The sequence below is a fragment of the Hemiscyllium ocellatum genome, chromosome 18 (assembly GCF_020745735.1).
Source record: "Hemiscyllium ocellatum isolate sHemOce1 chromosome 18, sHemOce1.pat.X.cur, whole genome shotgun sequence".
NCBI classification, from domain to species: domain Eukaryota; kingdom Metazoa; phylum Chordata; class Chondrichthyes; order Orectolobiformes; family Hemiscylliidae; genus Hemiscyllium; species Hemiscyllium ocellatum.
Window position 1 is genome coordinate 41,965,094 of NC_083418.1, and position 23,123 is coordinate 41,988,216.

At 39.6% G+C, this 23,123-nt stretch overlaps 1 protein-coding gene across 1 annotated transcript in view; it reads right to left on the bottom strand.

Moving 5' to 3' along the window:
• The window catches only part of swap70b (switching B cell complex subunit SWAP70b), a 130,767-nt gene extending 107,878 nt beyond the window's left edge, over positions 1-22,889 (bottom strand). The window contains exons 1-2 of the mRNA XM_060838904.1: positions 22,725-22,889; positions 2,072-2,212 (exon numbers count right to left, since the gene is read on the bottom strand). Coding sequence (XP_060694887.1) covers positions 2,072-2,212; positions 22,725-22,820 — 237 coding nt within the window. The 5' untranslated portion in view covers positions 22,821-22,889. The remainder of the gene's footprint in view (positions 1-2,071; positions 2,213-22,724) is intronic.
• Between the last annotated feature and the right edge of the window lie 234 nt (positions 22,890-23,123).

A 23,123-nucleotide genomic window follows, 5' to 3' on the forward strand; every position in this document is an offset into this window, starting at 1 on the left:
TTGTCCTGATTGCCCTATCATACCTTCTCCAACATGTAAATTCTTGTTTTATTTTTAAACATTGCTAAGATCAATCATTACTCCTCCAATTTTTCTTTCCTACACCTATTCAAGCTCAAAATACAGTTTCCTGCATGCTTCATCCTTCTAAAGTCTCTGCCATGTCAAAATCATGACTTGCTAAAAAAAAACTCTCCTGCTCTGGTCTATTATTTCCTGGGATGACAGAATTTGCAAATGTGGATCTTCCTTCCCATTATAAACTTCAGCATTTTAAAATTCAGGATTAGAATTACCTCATCAACTACTTCCTCACTTACCCCAGTTTTATCCAGTCCTTTTCAACATTATTTGCTTTTTATGATATTGATCATGAATGTTCAATATGATTTCTTCCTTTGAAAAATAAGCTGAAGTTTTGTTTTAACCCACAGAAAGATCACATAATCTAAGAATAACATGAACAATTCTCTATTATTTTAAAATAGACTACCATTAACATGCTTTTTAAAAGCAGTAGACCATAAAGATTTAAATGTTCATGCTTATTGGCTTGATACAGACTTTACTTATTAGCAGTGAGTAACATCTGTACGTTATGTAAGGGCTACTTCAAGAATACAGTTAAATTCTTGGTGCAAAGAACATACAGGTATGATAGGAATTGTAGACAAATTATTCAGATCATGAAAAGCACTGGTATTATTTGAATATTTGAGAAAATGATGCAGCAATAATAGGCTAATAATTTATTGAGATTCTTGGATTTTTAAACTATAAAGATTTTTTGTTTTCATAATTAAAATACAGTACTTAATGTCAATCAAACTTTAAAACAGTTTCAATTTTTTGTATTTTTGTTCAAGTTTAAAATATTAAAAGCTTTTGTCTGCTTAACAAATGCAAATGACTTGTTTATTTAAAGAAGCAATGAACTGCCTGCCCTTCAACAAGGCATTCCTTGTTCGGGAAGGGCAATTATGGAGAACTGCCCAGATCTCTGGTTTCAGCTGGGTGTGTGATAGAAAAGGAAAAATGTGTTTCCTGAAGTTTACATAAAGCAAGCACTGAAATATTCTTGTGGTCATTACACAAACAACTAAGGAAAAGATAGTGTACAGAATCAAAATGTGAGTCAAGGGAGGGGAAGTTGCACAAACTCTAAGCATACTCACTCTTCTAAATCTCATTGTGGTAGTTTCAATTGTGAGACTTGAAAAAAAGTCCTTCCGCCATTTTAAGAAATCTGCTTCCTCTGTTTTTATTTCCTCCCCCAAAAATAGGCATAAAAAGGATGACATTTTGTTAAAAGAACGTCAACCTAAAAAAATCAGCTTTTTCTTTCTCCATAGACCTGTCTGTCTTGCTGTCTATGTTCAGCATTCCTGGAGACTTTTTTTCAGATTTCCAGAATCACAATGCATTGTTTTTATGTTACAATTATGATGGCAATAAACTAAAAATTGAATTCTTCCTGGACATATTTTAGCATAAATGTGGAAGCATGTTGTAAGGCATGTCACTTAGCTCAAATTTAAGCCGATGCTGAGATTGACAAAGTAAAGTGGATTTTGCTCATTGCTACATTCCATCTACCATGGCATGTATATAATTAAGAATTGGGTTTGCTCACTTAAATAGCACTTTTCATGTTGGGACTTCCCAAAATGATTCAAAGCAATTAAATATTTTCTTTTGAGGTGTATTAGCATTCATCAAAAAGTGAAATTGCAGCAGCCAACCTATACATAGCAACATCTCACTAACATTAATGAGTAAGTGACCAACACTCTGCTTTATAAATGTGTGAACCAGAAGGAGTCTCCTGCTCTTTATCATTTATACCCCCTTGAGGAGTTGACAGGGCCTTACTTTTACATGTTACCTGGCAGATATCACCACAAACATCTAACTCAGAAATAAGGACATTACTTCAAAGCCAGGCTCAGCTCAATAGGTACTAATTTTACTACAAAGGCTGCTACTCTGTGCAAGGAATTATTAAACTAAACTTGCAACATAAGAGAGATTCAGAGTTTGGGTTTAATATCAATTTATCAAGAAAAGATACCTTATCCAAGATAAACCTGTTCAAATAAGGCATGTATCCCTGGTTAGAAACTGGTCCTTCATCATCGTCTTTAAAATGGTTTTCCAAAGCCACTGGATTATGAGGTACTTGCAACACTGTACAGAGACTGTGAGAGAGAACCTGTTTCAATAGAATATAAAACAAGTTAGTGAGATCTGTATTTCAAAAAGTTGTGATTGCAAACGTTTGCAAGGAAAATCTGACTAGATGAAGTAAATGATTTGAAACCTATTTAACTTCAAAATAAAACTGGCACCAAAACAGCACTCTGCAGTTCCTGAGAATTGTTCAGAAGTGTAATCCACATATTATTTTTGAATAGCAGTTAGTATTAACATCTAAGCACAATCAGATGTGTGCCATGCACCAGCATCACTTGAAAGTGAGCACAAACATGGTGGAACTTTAATCTAATGGAACCATGCACAAGGGGGAATTAAAGGGAACATTGCCAAGTCATGCTATCTATCTAACTAGGGCAAGTATTGCTGTTCTTCATTATGGACCAGACCAAACCATCTCAAAAATATATCAAGGAGATAAGTGAGACTCTTATCTTTAAGGCTGTTTAGATTAGATTAGATTACTTACAGTGTGGAAACAGGCCCTTCGGCCCAACAAGTCCACACCGACCCGCCCATACCCCTACATTTACCCCATACCTAACACTATGGGCAATTTAGCATGGCCAATTCACCTGAGCCGCACATCTTTGGACTGTGGGAGGAAACCGGAGCACCCGGAGGAAACCCACGCAGACACGGGGAGAACGTGCAAACTCCAGATGTGACTTGAATGGACCACTATTAGGTATTAAGCAAAACATACATTATTCTTATAACAGTTCAAACACAAACAAAAGAAATCGGCATAGTTTAACTCTTTTGAAATACTTAGCAAAATAATATATGATTTAACTATTAGTCATCAACTGTTAAATATAGCAGCATCTCATAAACACACCCTTAGCAAAGACAAATACATCAAAATAGATTCCTCTCACTTCTATCTCTTCCAGTCCAGGAGAATGGAACACCAAAAATAAGCTTGTAGCACATATAGAATACAATTTTTTTTTGCTCCAGCAAAAGACAGAGCTGTATCTAGCAGCTTCAACAGCAAAAACACCCAATTTCAACAATTGGGAACAAAACTACAACCCTGGGTCTATGGGAGTCTGACTCCACCTGCTTATGCTTCTTGTGTCTAATTTTAAAAAATACTAGGACAGCATAAAGCTATTTATCCACTGCTTCTAAAGCAGACATTCCATCGTTGGCAACGCCTCCCTGCAAGAGAAACAGGACAGAACAAATCCCTCTTAAAAACACAGTATAGTCACATCTTGACCTTTTATCGAGTATAAATGTTGCTTATCCCCTTTAACTGGCATTCTTACAAATTGTCCTAATATGCATTAAGGAAAAAGCAATAATCAATAATCAAGTTGTATACCCCAAAATGCGGATGCAGTAATTGAGAGTGGTCAATAATTTAAGCCTCAGAACTTGACTGTTTTTTTTAAATCAGGAGTGTCCAATCCACAAACAAGTTCCCAAGCCAGTCTTAACCAGTCTGTCCAGAGATTAGAAGTGGGCCATGGGCTGATAATTATTGTTTAATTCCACTCACAATTCAGTGAAACAGTTCATATCCAAATGCAATAAAACCTGGAACAATATTTAGGTTTTGACTGATAAGTGGCAAATAACATTTGTACCATACAAATGCCAGGTAATGACCTTACCTAACAAGAAAGAATCAAATCATTGCTCCTTGAATTCAATGGCATTATTACCATCATTGAATCCCCAACTGTCAACATATTGTGGTTACAAAGTCAGGTCAGAAACTGGTAATTCCTCACCTCCCAACTCCCCAAAGCCGGTCTAGCATCCACAAAGTACAAATCAGGAGTGATGGAATATTCATAGCTTGGATGAGTGCAGTCCCAACAGCAGTAAGCAAGCTCAGCACCATGGAAACAATGTAGTCTACCTGAATAGTACCCCATTCAGCACCTTGAAAATATTCTGTCCCTCCACATGAGGGGCATAGACAAGTTGAAAGCAAAGGTCTTTTTTGTAGGTTATGGAAGTTCAAAACTAGAGGGCATAATTTTAAGATGAAAGGAGAAGATTTTAAAAGGGACCTGAGGGTCAACTTTTTCACACAGAGGGTGGTTCATTGGTGGAATGAACTCCCAGAGGAAGTGGTAGATACTGGTACAGTTGCAACATTTAAAAGACACTTGGACAGGTGGATGAATAGGGAAGGTTGAGAGGGAAATGTGCCAAACGCAGACAAGTGGGACTACTTTAGTTTGGGAAACCTGGCTAGCATGGACAAGTTGGACCACAGGGTCTGTTTCTATGCTGTATAACTCTGACTCTGTAAGAAATGCTCCATGGTTGGAGTACATGCCATGCACAGCACATTGCAGTCACACACCCATTTCCCTTTGACAGCACCTTTCAAAATCTCTATCGCCCAGAAAAACAATGGCTGCTTCTCAATAAGACCTTCAAAATCTGCAACATGGTTTGGAGAACACTTCATTATTCCTTCATTTTTTTTCTCAGTTAGAACCTTGAAATTCCTTCCCTAACAACACTGCGATACCATATATGGACTGTTAATAAATTGGCTCACTACAACTTTCTCGAAGGAGATTAGGGAATAACTGCTAACCTTACTAGTAACACCCAAATCCCAGTAATGAATTTTTTAAAATCTGTGCTCAGCAAGATCTAGTAATTAGCAACTGAATGGAATGAGCAGATAATATTTTTGTGACCTAGTCTGATAGAGTCATAGAAATGTACAGAATAGAAACAGGCCCTTCAGTCCAACCCGTCCATGCTGATCATAAACTAATCCAGTCCCATTTGCCAGTACTTGGCCCATCATTCTAAACCCTTCCTATTCACATACACATCCAGACACCTTTTAATTGTACCATCCTCCACCACTTCCTCTGGCAGCTCATTCCATACACGCACCACTCTCTGTGTCAAAAGCGTTGACCCTTAGATCCCATTTAAACTTTTCTCCCCTCACCCTAAATCTATGCCTGCTAGTTCTAGACTCCCGCCACCCCAGGGAAAAGACCTTGTTGATTTTGTAAACCTCAATGATTTTGTAAACCTCAATAAAGTCACCCCACAACCTCCAATGCACCAGGAAAAACAGTCCAAGCCTATTCAGCCTCTCCCTATAGCTTAAACTTTCCAAATCTGGCAGCATCCTTGTAAATCTTCTCTGAACCCTTTCAAGTTTCACAAGATCTTTCCAATAGGAGGGAGACCAGGATTGAGCACAATATTCCAAATGTGGCCTAACCAATGTCCTGTACAGCTGCAACATGACTTCCCTACTCCTATACTGAATGCTCTGACCAATAAAAGAAAACACACCAAATGTTTTCTTCATTATGCTATCTGCTTGCGACTCCACTTTCAAGGAGCTATGAACCTGCTTTCCAAGGTCTCCTTGTTCAGCAACACTCCCAAGGACCTTCCCATTAAGTGTAGAAGTTCTGCCCTGATTTGCCTTTCCAAAATGCAGTACCTCACGTTTATCTAACTTCGACTTCATTTGCCAATCCTTAGCCCACTGGCCCATCTGATAAAGATCTCGTTGTACTCTAAGGTAACCGTCTTCACTGTCCACTACACCTTCAATTTTGGCGTCATCTGCCAACTTGCTAACTATACCTCTTACGTTCAATCCAAGTCATTTATATAAATAGCAAAAAGTAGTGGACCCCGCACCGATGCTTATGGCACGCCACTGGTCAGAGGCATCCAGTCTGAAAAACAACCATCCACCACCACCCTCTGTCTTTGAGCCAATTCTGTAAATGGTTAGTTATCTCTGTATTCCACGCGATCGAACCTTGCCAACCATGAGGAAGCTTGTTGACCGCCTTACTGAAGTCTATATAGATCATGTCCACCACTCTGTCCTCATCAATCGTCTTTATTACTGCTTCAAAAAATTCAATCAAGTTCGTGAGACATGTTTTCCCACGCACAAAGCCATGTTGACTATCCCTAAATCAGTCCTTGCCTTTCCAAAAACATGTACATCCTGTCCCTCAGGATTCCCTACAACAAACTGCCCACCATCATTGTCAGCCTCACCGGTCTGTAGTTCCATGGGTTTTTGTTACAATCTTTCTTAAATAATGCCACCACATTAGCCAAACTCCAATCTTCCAGCACCTCACCTGTGGCTATCAATGCTACAAATATCTCAGCAATCATCTCCCTAGCTTCCCACAGAGTTCGAGGGCACACCTGATCAGGTCCTCGGTATTTTTCCACCTTTGTGTGTTTTAAGACATCCAGCACAACCACCTCTGTATATGGACATTTTTCCAAATGTCACCATCTATTTCCCCACATTTTATATTTTCCATGTCCTTCTCCACAGTAAACACTGATGCAAAATACTCAATTAGTACTTTCCCCATCTCCTTCAGTTCCACATTAGATGAAACATCAAAAACATGTGGAACTACTGTAGATTCAATACTTAGAGTCATACTGATGCATTGCATGGAAACAGACCCTTCGGTCCAACCTGTCCATGCCGACCAAATATCCCAACCCAAACTAGTCCCACCTGCCAGCCCCCAGCCCATATCCCTCCAAACCCTTCCTATTCATATACCCATCCAAATGCCTCTTAAATGTTGCAATTGTACCAGCCTCTGCCACTTCCTCTGGCAGCTCATTCCATACTCTTAGCATCCTCTGTGAAAAAGTTGCCTCTTAGGTCTCTTTTATATCTTTCTCCTCTCACCCTAAACCTATGCCCTCTAGTGCTGGATGCCCCCTCCCCAGGGAAAAGACTTTGTCTATTTATCCTATCCATCCCTCATAATTTTGTAAACTTCTATAAGGTCACCCCTCAGCCTCCGACGCTCCAGGGAAGACAGCCCCAGCCTGTTCAGCCTCTCCCTATTGCTCAAATCCTCCAACCCTGGCAATATCCTTGTAAATCTTTTCTGAACCCTTTCAAGTTTCACAACATCTTTCCGATAGGAAGGAGACCAGAATTGCATGCAATATTCCAATAGTGGCCGAACCAATATCCTGTAAAGCAGCAACATAACCTCCCAACTCCTGTACTCAATACTCTGATCAATAAAAGAAAGCATACCAAATGCCTTCTTCACTAGGGTGGTTGGGTGATGCAAGAGGGGAGAGGTGTTGAAGATTAAAATACAGGCTGGCCTTCAATATATTGGTCCAGATTTCACTTTGCAAACAAAGGGGAAGGATGCCATGCTGCTACCAGTTGTTGCCTGAAGTACACTGTCTGCAACAAAACAGAAATTTGATAACTTTTATCCAAGTTACCCTACTCTGCTACACTGTTACAAAAGGCCTTTGAATTCAACACCATGTCCTTGCTTATCTTTGAGTGGCCCTATTCTCTCCCTAGTTACCCGTTTGTCCTTAATGTATTTATAAAATCCTTTTGGATTCTCCTTAGCCCCATTTGCCAAAGCTATCTCATGTCCCCTTTTTGCTCTCCAGATTTCCCCTTAAGTATGCTCTTCTAAGGATTCACTTGATCTCTGCTGTCTATACCTGACATATACTTTCTTCTTTTTTTACCAAAACCTCAATTTCTCTAGGCATCCAGCATTCCCTCCACCTACCAAACTTGCCCTTCACCCTAACAGGAACGCACTATCTCTGGACTCTTGTTATGTCATTTTTGAAGGCTTCCCATTTTCCAGCCTTCCCTTAACCTGCGAACATCCACCCTAATCCGCCTTTGAAAGTTCCTGCCTCATACTGTTAAAGTAGGCCGTCCTCCAATTTAGAACTTCAAGTTTTAGATGAGGCCTATCCTATCACTATTTTAAAACTAATAGAATTATGGCCACTGGCCCCAAAGTGCTCCCCCACTGACCTCTCAATCACTTGTCCTGCCTTGTTTCCCCAACAGGTGGTCAGGTTTTGCACTTACTCTAGTAGGTACACCCATATATTGAATGAGAGAGAATGTTAGCCAGAACATTAGTAGAACTACTTCCTCTTCACTGGAAAATACCATGTAATCATTAACAGAAATCAAGATGATAAACTGGGCCTTTGTTTGGCCTGTCATGTAATAGGTGACACCTCCAACAAACCCCACAGCATTCCATCGTGAATGCAAAGTCAAGAGGAGAATTCCTGCGAAATGTTTTGGTGGGACTTAAACTGATGAGCCACTGACTCAATCAAAACTTCACAGTTAACAAAAGTTATGAACAAAATTATTTCAAAAATAAGGAACAGTACAACAGCTTACCGAAATACCCCATTCTGACATGTGCAAAAATACTTTATCTTTAACAATATCATCAGATTTTAAAACAAACATATTGTTAAACAATACTACCTGAGGGAGTAGAAGTTTTTAAAAAATTGGAAAGAATGCAAGTGGCTATTTATAGACTGAGACAAAACTTGAAATACTTCTATCTAAAAACAAATCATTAACCACACTACATTTTGTGGATTTTTGAGTTAATAAAGTGGACTGTAGCTTCAGTAACTGAGGAACTTTAAATATTTGACATAAAAACGTAGATTATTAAATTGGACAATATTAAACTGAACCATAATGCAATCCCAAAGAACCCCAACTTTTCCCTGCATCTTTTCTGCATTCACTACTACCTCACCCTCCTGCTCATTCTAGTTCTTACAGTTATCATGCTGAGCAGAAATTGTTGCGTTTAGTCTGTGTATCTGTTGTACTGGCTTGGCAGCTTGTGGCAACCTCAAGTGCATCATCAATCTGTTCACTTTCATAAGAATCTTTGAGTATTTCTCCTGAAGCTTTTCCACTGCAAAAGTTTGTAAAGGTTAAGACAAAAAGGTTAAAAGCACTTTTGACTATTGAGTAAAATTCAGAAGAGTGACTAGAGGTTTGTGGACCCAGATCCGCCATCAGAAATATTGACACACAAGCTGAGAGAGAGGTGACAACAAAATATAAAGCACAGAAAAGCAAACCAAACCAAATACCTGCTTCATATTAGATTGGATTCAGGAACAAAAGGATTCACACCACAAGTGTGTGCAGTCTTAGAGAATTTCATAAATAATGTTCAGAGCACAAATTATCCTAACAATTTTTATTAGATTAATAGCAAATCATTAAAACAAGGCAGTGGTGAGCTTGAGGCGACTGCTACAAGACATACCAACTAGGATTCCTTTATCATATGAAAATATTATTCTTCTATAACATGGCTCTGGTGTTGAATACCCAGCTGTCACTCAGTTGAGGCATGCATGAAGATTGTCAAGTTGGATGAAACATTAAAATACATGGAACTGCTGTAGATGTATAGTAACAAAATTCAATACTTTCACTGGAGTGGTTGGGTAGTGCAGGAGGGGGAAAAGAGGTATTGGAGAGTAAGATGCAGGCTGGCCTTCAATATATTGGTCCAGATTTCACTTTGCAAACAATGGGGAAGGCTATCATGCTGCTAACAGCTGTTACCTGAAGTACACAGTCTGCAACAGAACAGAGAAATTTGAAAACTATTATCCAAGAAACCCTGTTCTCCACACACTGTTATAAAAGGCCTTTGAATTCAACACCAAGTCCATCAAGAAAAATAGAATGCAATTGTAATAATTAATTAAAAATTTTTAAAAGTCAGGGAAGCAAACTTAACAGCTTGATAGATTATAATCATAACAAACAATGCCGCTGAAAATTTAACTGTACAAGCATCGAGTTTCATTGCTTCAGTGTTAAAGGTTTTGAAATGTTTTCTTTTGTTTTATTTCTTTTAATTCTATGTTTCTTCCCTGTCTTTTGTTTTGCTTTAATAAACAGTGGTTCCCAAACTGGAGTACACACAATGCTGGACGTGCAAATGTGTAATAGTCCATTTTCAGGAAGAGGAGTTTCTTTCTGACCTCCGGCAGCTCCTGGACCGAAGGTGCTCAGGTGTGCCTCCACTCAACTAAGTACTGTTCCTCCAGCCACAGACAGCTCTCTCCTAGTTGTGTTGCTCAGAGGCACAACTGCTGCTTATTAGTTACTTTCTCCCTGCACATGGATACACACGTGATTGGAGACACAGTGGGAAGGTAGTGATAGCATCTGAGCTCAAGCATTAGCACAGTGGTACAATCACAGCAGTTTTAAGCTGAAACACTTAGTGGGAGAGGCAGCTGCGTGATCCACAGGTCATTAGGCGTCTGCAGTCACAAGCCTGTCTGACTGATGGCATCACCCTGATGGAGCGTCTCCCAAAGGTGCAGAAAAAGTGAGTGGAAGAATGGAGTTTGGGAACAAGAGTTGCTGAGGCAGAGCAAGAGGGCTGCTGAGTGAATGGGTTGGGAAGAAGGGGTGGTGAGTGAGTGATTCTGTGAATGAGAAATGGGTTCACAGGTACTTCCAATAGCAAGCAAGATGATTTTGTAACATGCTGATCAAAATATTATAACTAGCTTCTTTAATGTATTGCTAAAAAAAAGTAACTAGAATATGCAAACTACTTTCAAATGAACTGACAAGAGCACACCACACACAAGCTATGATGTGCACCATTTACATCCAATGACCAAACAACATGGTCTCAAATTGTTTGCTCCTATCAATTATTTTTCATTGTTACATTTCTAAAACATGTAGTTGTTGAAGGGGTTGTTTAAAAATAAAAGTCTGTAGATGGTAAATATGAATAGGCATGCACAATCAAGAATCAGTGATGCATATGGTTTAATTCTAATTTATACTTCCTGCTGTAGACTTTGTATGTCTCAGTGCAAGTTCTTCACTTCCACTGTTTGAAGAGCCTTGGCATCCTTTGGCCTGCTCACACAGCTCCCCAATGGCTTGCTATGCTGGATCAGGAGGCCAAACACAGCACTTCTCCAATTAAAAGACCACAAAGCCTGACAAAGACTCCCAATCTCTTATTAGCCAAAAATCATCTAGCATTGGAGCCAGGAATGACAAGTTAGGTGGTCAACAGTTTGATGAAATGGGGTGAGGGAAGCAGAGCATGGATTCCACAAACAAAAGAGAGCAATAAGAGAGAAAAGGAAGAAAGACACAAACTTCAGGGGAACCTTTGAGAAAGTATAGATCGGTGGGCAGAAATGATGAAATGAATGGCCTCCTTCTGCACCACAACAATTGAAATTCTAGGGAAAGGGATGGAAGCAGCAGAGGCAGCTGATGGTCGGATTCAATCTTCGTGACAGAAGTTTGTGACATTGAAGCTAAGGAGCAAGACCATGTGAGTTCAGAGAAAAAAGTGAGAGAAGAAAGATTTAGAAATGACACGAGAGGCTTTTTTTTAATATACAGTTCGTGCGCAGAATGAACTTCCAGAGGAAGTAGTGGATGTGGGTACAATTACAATGTTTAAAAGACATTTGGATAAGTACATCAATAAGAAATGTTTAGAGTGATATGGGCCAAGGGCAGGCAGGTGAGACTGGTTTAGTTTGGGATTATGGTAGACATGGACTGGTCAGATCAAAATGTCCATTTCCGTGCAGTATGACTCTGTAACAAAAAAAAATGATCCTGGATTGGTGTGAAATTTTACAAGAGATAACAAATCATGTGTATGACTTGATGTAGTCCAGCCAGATGTTGTATTGAGTGATGGAAACATTTTGTGCGCCATAAACACTTAAGTCTGCTTCCTTTAGGCTTAAGGAAAATAATAAGGATAAAGTAATAAGTTTAACAATGAAACAGAGGAGAAGGCACTGAACCTTCCAATATCTGTTATCATCACAGATTTGATGCAAGTTAAGAGAAAGCTATCAAAACCTCACAGAAAATGCTCAAAAAATTCAAACTTCCAATGGACTGATGTCTACTGCCTGGGACTTTCTGTGAATGTCGCTGATTGAGCTTGGTGTCAAGTACTTGGACTTTTCTGGATATATATCCAGGAAATTCCAGGCTATTTAATACTTGGTCTAACTCCAAAATTAAACCAACATAACTGACTGAGTGCCACAACCAACTCGCCCGTCCACCTCTCCATCACCCAACCCATACTCAACCACATCCCTGATTTGACTACCACTCGTCCTACTATAAAGCGACTGAAGGAATTGAGAGATATTTTAAAAAGTCTGAGGCAGCTAATAAGGGCATTTTTTTTCTTTGCCTGTCTTTACTGGTACTTGACTGCCACTTCAATGGATACCTACTAAATCACATCGATACTTCAAATGGGACTGGAAGTCACAAAAGGGTTAGTTCGTAAAAATCTTCAGGGACAGCATCAATATACACAGTATCAGCACTGACCAGAAGATCTGGGTTAAGGATTTTACTGGGACAAGGATAAGATGTGAACTGAGCAGCAACTCTAAATTATGAATCAAAGAAGTCATCCAAACAAGGCACCAGAAGGAGCCAGTACAATTATTGCCTCTCCTGCAAAGGAAAATTAAAGAAACAGAAAAAGTTAACAAGATAGTTACAAGCATATAGTGGATGGCCTTGCGTTTATAAATGGCAGCTACACTGTTCACAGTAACATAGTTTCATTGTGTTTTTTAATAATACAGCTACAATACTATTTTTCACTCACATTTCAACAAGACAGTTTACATAGACAACACTTGTGAAAATCTCCCAGCAGTATTTAAATGTTTATTTCTTGGATTCTAGTTATCACACCAATGTACTTTGTTGTGTGCAATAGACAAAAGATTTCTGTTAAGTTTCATGCTCTGATCATCTTAAAAGTCCAGTCTTCCAAGGCCAGTGTGAAGGATCTTTCATACAAGCAGTTCTTATCTAAAAGTCAGTACAAATATATATTATATCTTTTCTGTAATTTATTCATACTATTTAAAGAGAAAAGCTCATCAGTTCCGCTTTAAAAAACTACTAAGAATGTTACTTTTGATACGGATTTCCATTTGGAGATTTCAAATTAAAAAAAAACAAGCAGTGATAACATTACTGGTGCACTAGCAGATTAAAGTCAAAAGCGCAAATAAAAACTTTACATAGCCCATGAACAGAATATTTTACAATCTTTTCTTTTTCGTGTGAAATCTGGCAATGTGTAGAGCACAAAACGAGGAAGTTAGTTACTCTGGTCAATGTGCAGATTAGATTAAAACTGAAAATGCAAATATTATGGAGTGCTTTAAATTAAATCACAAAAATCAATAAAGGGAAGGCGAGATAAACATATGAGAAAATAATTTGTTGTCTCCGATTCATGGCTGTACAATCTGGCACTGACGATCATTTAAATAGTAAAACAAAGCAACTGAAAGAAAATAAAGAGATTTTGTTGTATAAGCTTTGAAAGAAACTTCTCGTAAAATGCATTAGGATTTCCATTTAGTTTGATGAAAGTTATGAAAGACACTTAAATTCAGTGCCTTTTATGTATTAAACACTAGTGCTTTATGCCGACCAAAACTTTGGTTCAGAGTCAGAGATGTATGGCATGGAAACAGGCCCTTCAATCCAACTCATCCATGCCAATCGGATAGCCTATATTAATCTAGTCCCATTTGCCAGCACTTGGCCCAGATCCCTCTCAACCCTTCCTATTCATATACATCCAGATGCCTTTTGAATGTTGTAATTCTACCGGTGTCCACCACTTCGTCTAGCAGCTCACTCCAAACATGCACCACCCTCTGTGTGAAAATGCACCCCGTGGCTCAACACTTCAACTCCCCCTCCCACTCCACCAAGGACATGCAGGTCCTTGGACTCCTCCATCGCCAGACCATAGCAACACGACGGTTGGAGGAAGAGCGCCTCATCTTCCGCCTAGGAACCCTCCAACCACAAGGGATGAACTTGGATTTCTCCAGTTTCCTCATTTCCCCTCCCCTCACCTTGTCTCAGTCAAATCCCTCGAATTCAGCACCGCTTTCCTAACCTGCAATCTTCTTCCTGACCTCTCCGCCCCCACCCCCACTCCGGCCTATCACCCTCACCTTGACCTCCTTCCACCTATCGCATTTCCAATGCCCCTCCCCCAAGTCCCTCCTTCCTACCTTTTATCTCAGCCTGCTGGACACACTTTCCTCATTCCTGAAGAAGGGCTCATGCCCGAAATGTCGACTCTCCTGCTCCTTGGATGCTGCCTAACCTGCTGCGCTTTTCCAGCAACACATTTTCATCTCTGATCTCCAGCATCTGCAGTCCTCACTTTCTCCTCTGTATTTGATGCTCTGACCAATAAAAGAAAGCATACTAAATGCTTTCTTCATTATCCTATCTACCTGCGACTCCACTTGCAAGGAACTATGAACCTGCACTCCAAGGTCTCTTTGTTTAGCAACACTCCCCGGCACCTTACCACTAAGTGTATAAATCCTGGCCTGATTTGCCTTTCCAAAATGCAGCACCTCACATTTATCTAAATTAAATTCCATCTGCCACTTCTCAGCCTATCAGGTAAAGATCCCATGGTAGTGTGAGGTAATCTTCTTCGCTATCCATTACAACTCCAATTTTTGGTGTCATTTGTAAATTTATGAACTGTACCTCCTATGTTCACATCCAAATTGTTTGTATAACAGACAAAAAGCAATGGACTGAGCACTGATCCTTGTTCAACATGACCATTCACAGGCCTCCAGCCTGAAAAGCAACCCCCTACCACCATCCTCTGTCTTCTATCTTTGAGGCAGTTCTGTATCCAAATGGCTAGTTCTCCCTGCATTCCATGTGATCTAACCTTGTTCACCAGTCTACCAAGAGGAACCTTGTTGAATGCCTTACTGAAGTGGGTCATATCATTAACATTAGGCATTAATATTAATTGCCATTTGGTGGTACAGAACTCCAGAATTGCTGTGTCCTTTTTGTTTTTCAACAACATTTAATTATTCAAGATACATGTTGCAAGCCAGTGACTGAGTAAAATTTCACAACTGACACTGCATCCTGTAACCAAATATCTCAATATCCTAGGACGGTTGAAATCTTATTTCCTAATATTTGTTACATCGCATGACAGCCCTGATAATTCTCAGAAGCAATGTCTTAACAATACCTTAAAACTGTACCCTGCACTTTACCCTTCAAGTATTAGGTGTTGAGACAATTTAATATTCACTATTTTCGAAATCTCCCCAACCCTCACCCCACTCCAGATCCAACCCTCCCCCTCAGTGCCGCCCTCTTGACATGACCTACTTGTCCATCTTCCCACCTATCACAATCACCACCCAACTGCATCCACCTATCGCCATCCAATCTTACCTTTACCCCAGCCACATCCCCTATTTCTCAGCCCCTTTCTTCCCCTCCACCCTCCCTGAGTCCTAATGAAGGGTCCTGCCTAAAAACATCAACTCTCCTGCTCCTCAGATGCTGCCTGACCAGCTATGCTTTTTCCAGCGCCACACTCTATCTACTTTGACTCTCCAGAATCTGCAGATTTCACTATCTCCTAGAAGTGCACAATGCATTTGGCATTTTTAAGCTGAGAGTTCAATACAGACTTGCATAAATTTAATAGACTGAACTTTGAACATATCAATTATTTGCCTGCTGTAATTTACTGTACCATAGCCTATTAATTATTATTATTGTTTGCAAAACGCATAACAAGGATAAGACACCAGTGCAACAAGTCTAAACATAAATTTTGGTTGGTAGAAGACACTGCGGAAAACAACATATAAATTCTACCAAGTTTCAAGTTGGATTACACCTAAAATAAGGAGAATTCCAGCCTTTAACACACAGTATCAGTTGATTTACAAGAGAAAACAACATGGGTGTAACTAGTCTCAATTCTCAGATTTTACCAATTTATCAATTTGATTGGTGTTACATCCAGACTGTGGATTTCAGAATACAGTTATGCTCTGTCTGACTCAGTAACATTGTCTATCACAGCAGAAGACTATTTTGCCCATCATGTTGGTCAGATCTTTTCCAGGAAAAACAACAAAAGCTCACAGGTCTACTTTCTTCCTCATAACCCCTTACCACCTTTTGCTTCAAGTATTTATGACATTTTCATAAAAGACAGGTTTCTCCTTTTGGTAGAGCATTAATTCACTTTTTCAATAGCTTCTAACAAAAAATAAATAATTCCTTCATTTTATAAACTGTAACCAATTTAAATTGATCACCCCCAATATTACTGACACCTTAAACAAAGAAAGTAGTTTTAATTTATTCATCCCAAAAAGCCTCAAATTTCAAAACAACTTCTATTAATTCTCCTTTACGTTATTTTGAGAGGAGAAACATGTATTAAGTATTCCGTCTTGGCCATTATTTCCAACTGACGTCAAGAGCATCAACACATACTATAAACTTAAGGTAAATTTGTGTGACTGGCTGTTAAAATTCACACTGCCCTAAACAATGATTTGAATAGTTTTATTATATCGTGCTATTTCTCAACTTTTATATTGCGACTCGCCTTTTTAATGGACATCTATGTTCTGAGATTATGAATTTGAATTTGTAGAAAGATGTCTTTCTACTTAATGCATGCTGTCTTCGCAAAACACAATTTACTTTTCCAATTTAAACTTTACCTACCATCCTTCTGTCCATTCTACTGAATGCTTCTCTACCCCGGTTTGTGTTATTAAAATAATTTGACAATGTGCTCTCCACGTCCAAAGCCAAATCATCAACGTATTTAGTGAAACCAAAGGGATACCATTCCTAACCATTCTCCAAACTGAAAAACAAACTTTAACTGTATGTTTTCAAAATTATGAGAAGCATGGATAGGGTAGATAGACAGAACTTTTTTCCCAGGGTAGAGAGATTCAAAGAGGGCACAGGTTCAAGGTGAGAGGAGGAACGTTTAGGGACGAAATGTCGGGGAAGTTTGTTTCACACAGAGGGTAGTATGTATCTTGGAACACACTGCCAGTGAAGGTGATGAAAGCTGGCAAGTTAGCAATGTTTAAGGCAGATTCTTGATATCATGAATGTGAGGTGAACAAAGGGATAGAAACCACATATGGGCAATAAGTAACAGGTCCAAATAAGGACTGGGAGTTGGCGCAGGCATAGTGGGCTGAAGGGCCTGTTCCTGTGCTGTATTCTGTTGTATAATAGCAAAATATTGCCCTTCGTGCCCTAACTCCACAAATTTATATTTACCTTTATCTACATAACTAAATCACTATTCAAAAATGCAAAGTTATCACATCCATCCCAATAGTTGGTTGCTATTGATTTAAGACTATTTCTAAATACTCTGTAAATAAATTGTAATTTCCATTAACAAGTAATCAATAGGCAGTGACTTATCCACCTACATGATTCCTCTTCACCTTCCTGAATTGTTTGCAACCTTTGACAAAGCTAAGCACACCATCCTCCTTCAATGCCTCTTGATTTTTGTCTGTCTGCTTGGGACTGCACTCAATTTATTTAATTACTTCATTTGAATGTAACCAGAGCATTACCCACAATCCACATTCCCTCTCATTTTTCCTGCACCGCTTGGTCTTCCAAGACACACCAATCGGAATTTGCGGACACTTGAAGCAGCTACATAGTTTGAAGGAACATTGCCTGCAATGGTTTTCCTTCCTGCTCCCTCACAGTTACTTTCATAGAATCATAGAATCCCTACAGTATGGAAGCAGGCAATTTTGCCTAGCAAGTCCACACCAACCCTCTGGGAAGTATCCCGGTCAGACCCATTCCCCTACCCTATTAATCTACATTTACCCCTGACTAATGCACCTAATCTAGTGCACATCCCTGAACACTATGGGCAACTTAGCGTGGCAAATCCAATCTACCTAACCTGCACTTCTTTGGATTTTGGGAGACAACTACAGCACCAGGAGGAAATCCACGCAGACACAGGAAGAATGTGCAAACTCCACACAGATAGTCGTCCGAGGCTGGAATCAAAACAGGGTCCCTGGTGCTGAGACAGCAATGCTAACCACTGAACCACCGTGCCACACTTTGTCTGCTAAATATATCTGTTCCCTCTTATTTGTCAACTACATGTTGCTCATTAGTCATACCACTGTGTAGGTTTCCGTATGTACAATGATGACACCCAGGCCTACCAAAGTGTCACCTCTCTCAACTTCCACAGTCTCTAAACTCAGGCTGCTTAGCCAACATCCAGTGCTGGATGAGCAAAAAGCCTCCACCAACTAAATGTTGTGAAGATTGAAACCAATATTTTTGATTTTTCCGATACAAACCTCACTCCCTAAACACAGATTCCCTTGTACTCTCTGGTAATTGTCATGAGGTTGAATTGGAGTGCTTATAACCTTGGTGTCATTTTTGACTCCCAGATGATATCCGCATCTCTTCTGTCACAACATCCAGTTATGGTCCCCTTAGCTCACCTGCTGTTGAAATCCTCATCCATGTTTAGGTCACTACTAGACTGACTATTCTCATGCATCTCTTGCCCTAATGTGTACCAAGTCCCAGGCAATCTATGCCCAAAAATATACTATGGCTCATAGTTTAGCAATGCCTCACTTTTGAACTCTTCCAGGTCCTCACCCCCTAATATCTTCTACAATATCCTCCAGCATTGCAACATTGACAATATTTGCATTTCTCTAATTGTGGTCTATGGGACACCCCCAGTTTAATCACTCAACCATTGGCAATAAGTCTTCAACCATCATAGGCTAAAGCTTTGCAATTCCGTCTGTAAATATCTCCACTTCTCTTCCTTAAGATGCTCCTGGAAACCTACCTCTAAAACCAAATGTTTAGTAATTTATTTACCTGAATCTCTCATTTGGCTTGGTTTCAACATTCGTTTGACAACGCTCCTGTGAAAAGTTTAAAAGTGCTCGATGCACAGGTATTATTTTTGACTTCTTTCATTTTTTAAAACCATTCATTTTTCTACAATTGTTCAATGATTGTTTCACATTAATTATTCTGAACTTCAGAACTGGGATAAGTAATTAACATAAAATATTTTGTAACATAAAATATCCTAGCATAGGTTATGTTTACAGTTATCTAAAATAATCATGCAGCATAGAAAGAGGCCTTTCAGCCCATCATGCCCATGCCAACAAACAAACACCAAGCTACATTAATCGCATTTTTTTTTAGATTACTTACAGTGTGGAAACAGGCCCTTCAGCCCAACAAGTCCACACCGACCCGCCGAAGCGCAACCCACCCATACTCCTACATTTACCCATTACCTAACACTATGGACAATTTAGCATGGCCAATTCACCTGACCTGCACATCTTTGGACTGTGGGAGGAAACCAGAGCACCTGGAGGAAACCCACGCAGACACAGGGAGAACGTGCAAACTCCACACAGTCAGTCGCCTGAGTCGGGAAATGAACCCGGGTCTCATGCGCTGTGAGGTAGCAGTGCTAACCACTGCGTCCAGGATCTCCTATGCCATGGCATTTTAAGTGCTCATTCAGTGCTGGAATTAAATTTAGGATTTATGCTTGTTGGCACTCCATATAAGCTCCCATATGAAGAACACTCAGTTGAATGCAGTAACAGAGTAAGCCCGTAATACCACTGCAGCACAAAAAGCTCAGATACAAAGACAAAATAAAATCTGTATGATTAACTATTAGGTATTTGGGTAAAAATACAAGAAAAACCTTGACTTAAATCATTTCAAAAAACCTTGAAGCTCATTATTCCAGCAAAATCAATGCACAGTACCTTCAGTGCATAAAGTGAGGTCAACAAACCCTCAGCCATATTATTTTTATTAATGCAAAGCCAATTTGCCCCACTACAAATACAGCAAAAAAAGTTCAACAACCAACATCCATTAAATCTTAAAAAGTTCATCCAGAGATTAGATGAATCATACAAACCGTGATTGTGGAGGGTCATTTCCTTGCCTGTAATGAGTCAGCTGATCTGAGCCACTAAATACAAATGCCCTCAACAAACTGCTACCTCATGCATATATGTATTGATTCTGCATGACTCCTAAAGACAGAGTGGTCGCTTGGATACATAGCAGATGATTCTTGGTAACAATCAATGGGAAAAACAAGGCTAGGAGCTTCAAATATAATCTGTACGTGCCAAGCTGCAGTACTGTGTTGGCAATTGTGTTTGAATGCTTTTCTTGGCTCCAGTTATGCTTTAATGAGTTTTTCTTAATAAAAAGAGGCTAAAAACAAGTTTAATGGAATATTTTTCTTCACCTCAGTGCCATTACTTTTGTTTCAAATTCCACTAAAAGTAATGTCGCAAACCAAATTCTTCAATCTTCCCACCCAAATGGTTTTTCTTCACGTATAATGTAGACAATGGACATAGGCAGACTATTTGACCACATGATTCATCACAGTGAACTCAATTTTCAACTTCTGCATTCATCTTTCACAGCACAGCTCACTGAATTGCAGTAACAAACATTGCATTTCAAGATTAGCAAAAAAAATCACTGAAGCCAACTGTCACAAATTAATATCACCTAAGAGTACCTAACTGAGGAAAGTTGACCTCATTACATACTAACCACAACACAGGTGAGAGGATTACAAGTATTAAAAACAGAATGATAGGAATTATACATCTTAAAATTATTTCTAAAATATCCTAATTCACAGAGCAAGAATGTGGAGTTAATGGAAAGCTTCTGCTTTCCCATTGAAAGTTATTTGGGATGCACATCAACAAAAATATCATTTTCATCCAGGAGACTATGGAATGCACATAAACTCTCAGTTATGACACAGTCCCTATACCAATAGGTCTGAATTCTCTTCAGGCACATAATTGAGAATTTACAATGGAAATTATATCCACTCACTGACCGTTTTTCCAAAACCTATTTAGAGACAAAAAAAAACTGCAGATGCTGAAATCCAAGGTAGACAAGGAGGCTGGAAGAACAGGCCTCATCAGGTGATGAAGAAATCAGCATTTCGGGTGTAACCCTTCAGTCCTGAAAAACATTGACTTCTCCACTTTCTGATGCTTCCTGGCTTGCTGTGTTCTTCCAGCATCCCATAAATCTATTTACAATCTAATTTCCTGTCAATTTTATTGATGTATACAAAAATGAGCAAAAGCAATCAGGATCCAGGAAAATGATCAAACTTTCAATCGTTAAGAGTGAAAATTAAAAATGTTAAGCTACCTAGCCATCACTTAAGCATGTTGAGCACGGGGTCAAAATTATGCAATGGATTAACATTGATTGCATCCAAAAAAAAAAGAATGCAATGCAAGCCTCAGTCAGGATAACCAGCAAGATTCCAGGAAATTGATGTAATGATCTTGCCTGCAGAAACCAGAAATAATGAGCTGAGTTGCATTTCAACATAGCAATGAAGAGATGGGAACAGAATAGTGCATTTAGCTGCAGCATTATTAGATAGGTAATACAGTTGCATCCACACTTCCCAAATATTTTGAGCCATGTTCTCCCTTTCCCCACCCCTTCTAATTACATGTGTCTGAGTACAAATGTTTTATATAGACATGTGGGATATGAGCATCACTGGCTGGCCAGCATTTATTGCCCATCCCCAGTTGCCTTTGAAGCTGCCTTCTTCAACTGCTGCAGTCCACATGCTACGGGTTGACCCATGATGCCCTGAGGGAGGGAATTGCAGGATTATATGACTACATACAAAAATCCAGCCTAAGATAAAAGCAAATTACTGCAGATGCTGGAATCTGAAACCAAAAGAGAAAATGCTGGAAAATCTCAGGTCTGTCAGCATCTGTAAGGCGAGAAAAGAGCTGACGTTGAGTCTAACTGACCCTTTGTCAAAGCCGAACAAGGCTTTGACAGAGGATCAATTAGACTTGAAACGTCAGCTCTTTTCTCTCCTTACAGATGATGCCAGACCTGCTGAGATTTTCCAGCAATCCAGCCTAAGAGGCAGTTTCACTGACAAGTTCCTTAACTGACAGCAGCTAAATACACAATGAAACAAACACTTTATATACAATATAGTAAATATTTAGCATTTCACCATCCATTAATACATCTTAAACACCCAAAAGGAATAACATTGCAAATGAGAACAGAACAGAAAATTAGCCCATTATTCATTACTTGCTGAAGAGATTAAATAAATCTCTTCCATTTTACAGGAAAAAAAAGTGGATGAATAAACTTTGAAAATAACTTCATCACTTCAAAAGGCAGATTAAGTTCTAGCAATCCCTGAAACATTTGACAATGCGCGAAGAATCTTAACCTGATGCCAAATTTCATTTCTGAGATTAGACACCAAGTGTCACAATTTTAGTGGAAAATTAATGGTAACATTAAAGCAGAAAGTGTACAGTAGCAACCTGCAGCTCTATGCCAAGGTAGAGAAGGAACTGGATTGTCTCTCAGTACATCACCGGCAGTCCAGGAACCCCCTCCTCAATACAACCCAGCCCACGTCAGTACAGGTTCCACAGCTCAACAACTACCTCAACTCAACACAGTCTAGCTCTTACTCAACTTGACCCACACCTCCATAGGTCCCACAACCCAAAACAAAACACTCAGCACTGACTAGCACCTCTCTCCCCTCAAATCAGCCCAATCCAGTCTAGCACCTTCTTTAACACCGGCTAGACCAGTACAGCTCTTCCAGTCCCAACAAACCTCTCTCAACACAGCCGAGCTCCCCTCACCCCAAACCCAACAAAAAGAACCTCAAACTCGCCTTGAGTTGGGACTTGGACACTTTTCCACATTTGTCGACATCCAGAGCGGTGAATGCATGCCAGATCACTTTCAAAAGCTCGTCTCGAAGCGCCATCCTTGTCTTTAAATGTGATCGTTTTGCTTTCACTGCAGTCACTGCCTGCAGACTCCCAGCGGTGTAACCCACCCCTTCCGCACGTCTGTTACCGACTCGGCGTACACATTCCCAGAGAGGAACTCCACCCACAAACCACAGTGCCCCAAATTGAAAAGGACTCATTGTAATTCCTCAAACTGCACCATTGCAGAAAACTAACGGCTTTAAAACAAACAGTGGATCACAGAATTACACGTAGTTTTGTTTTAATGACTAAGCTATACCCAACTTTAGGAACGCGAGAGTGGTTGTTAAAACTAC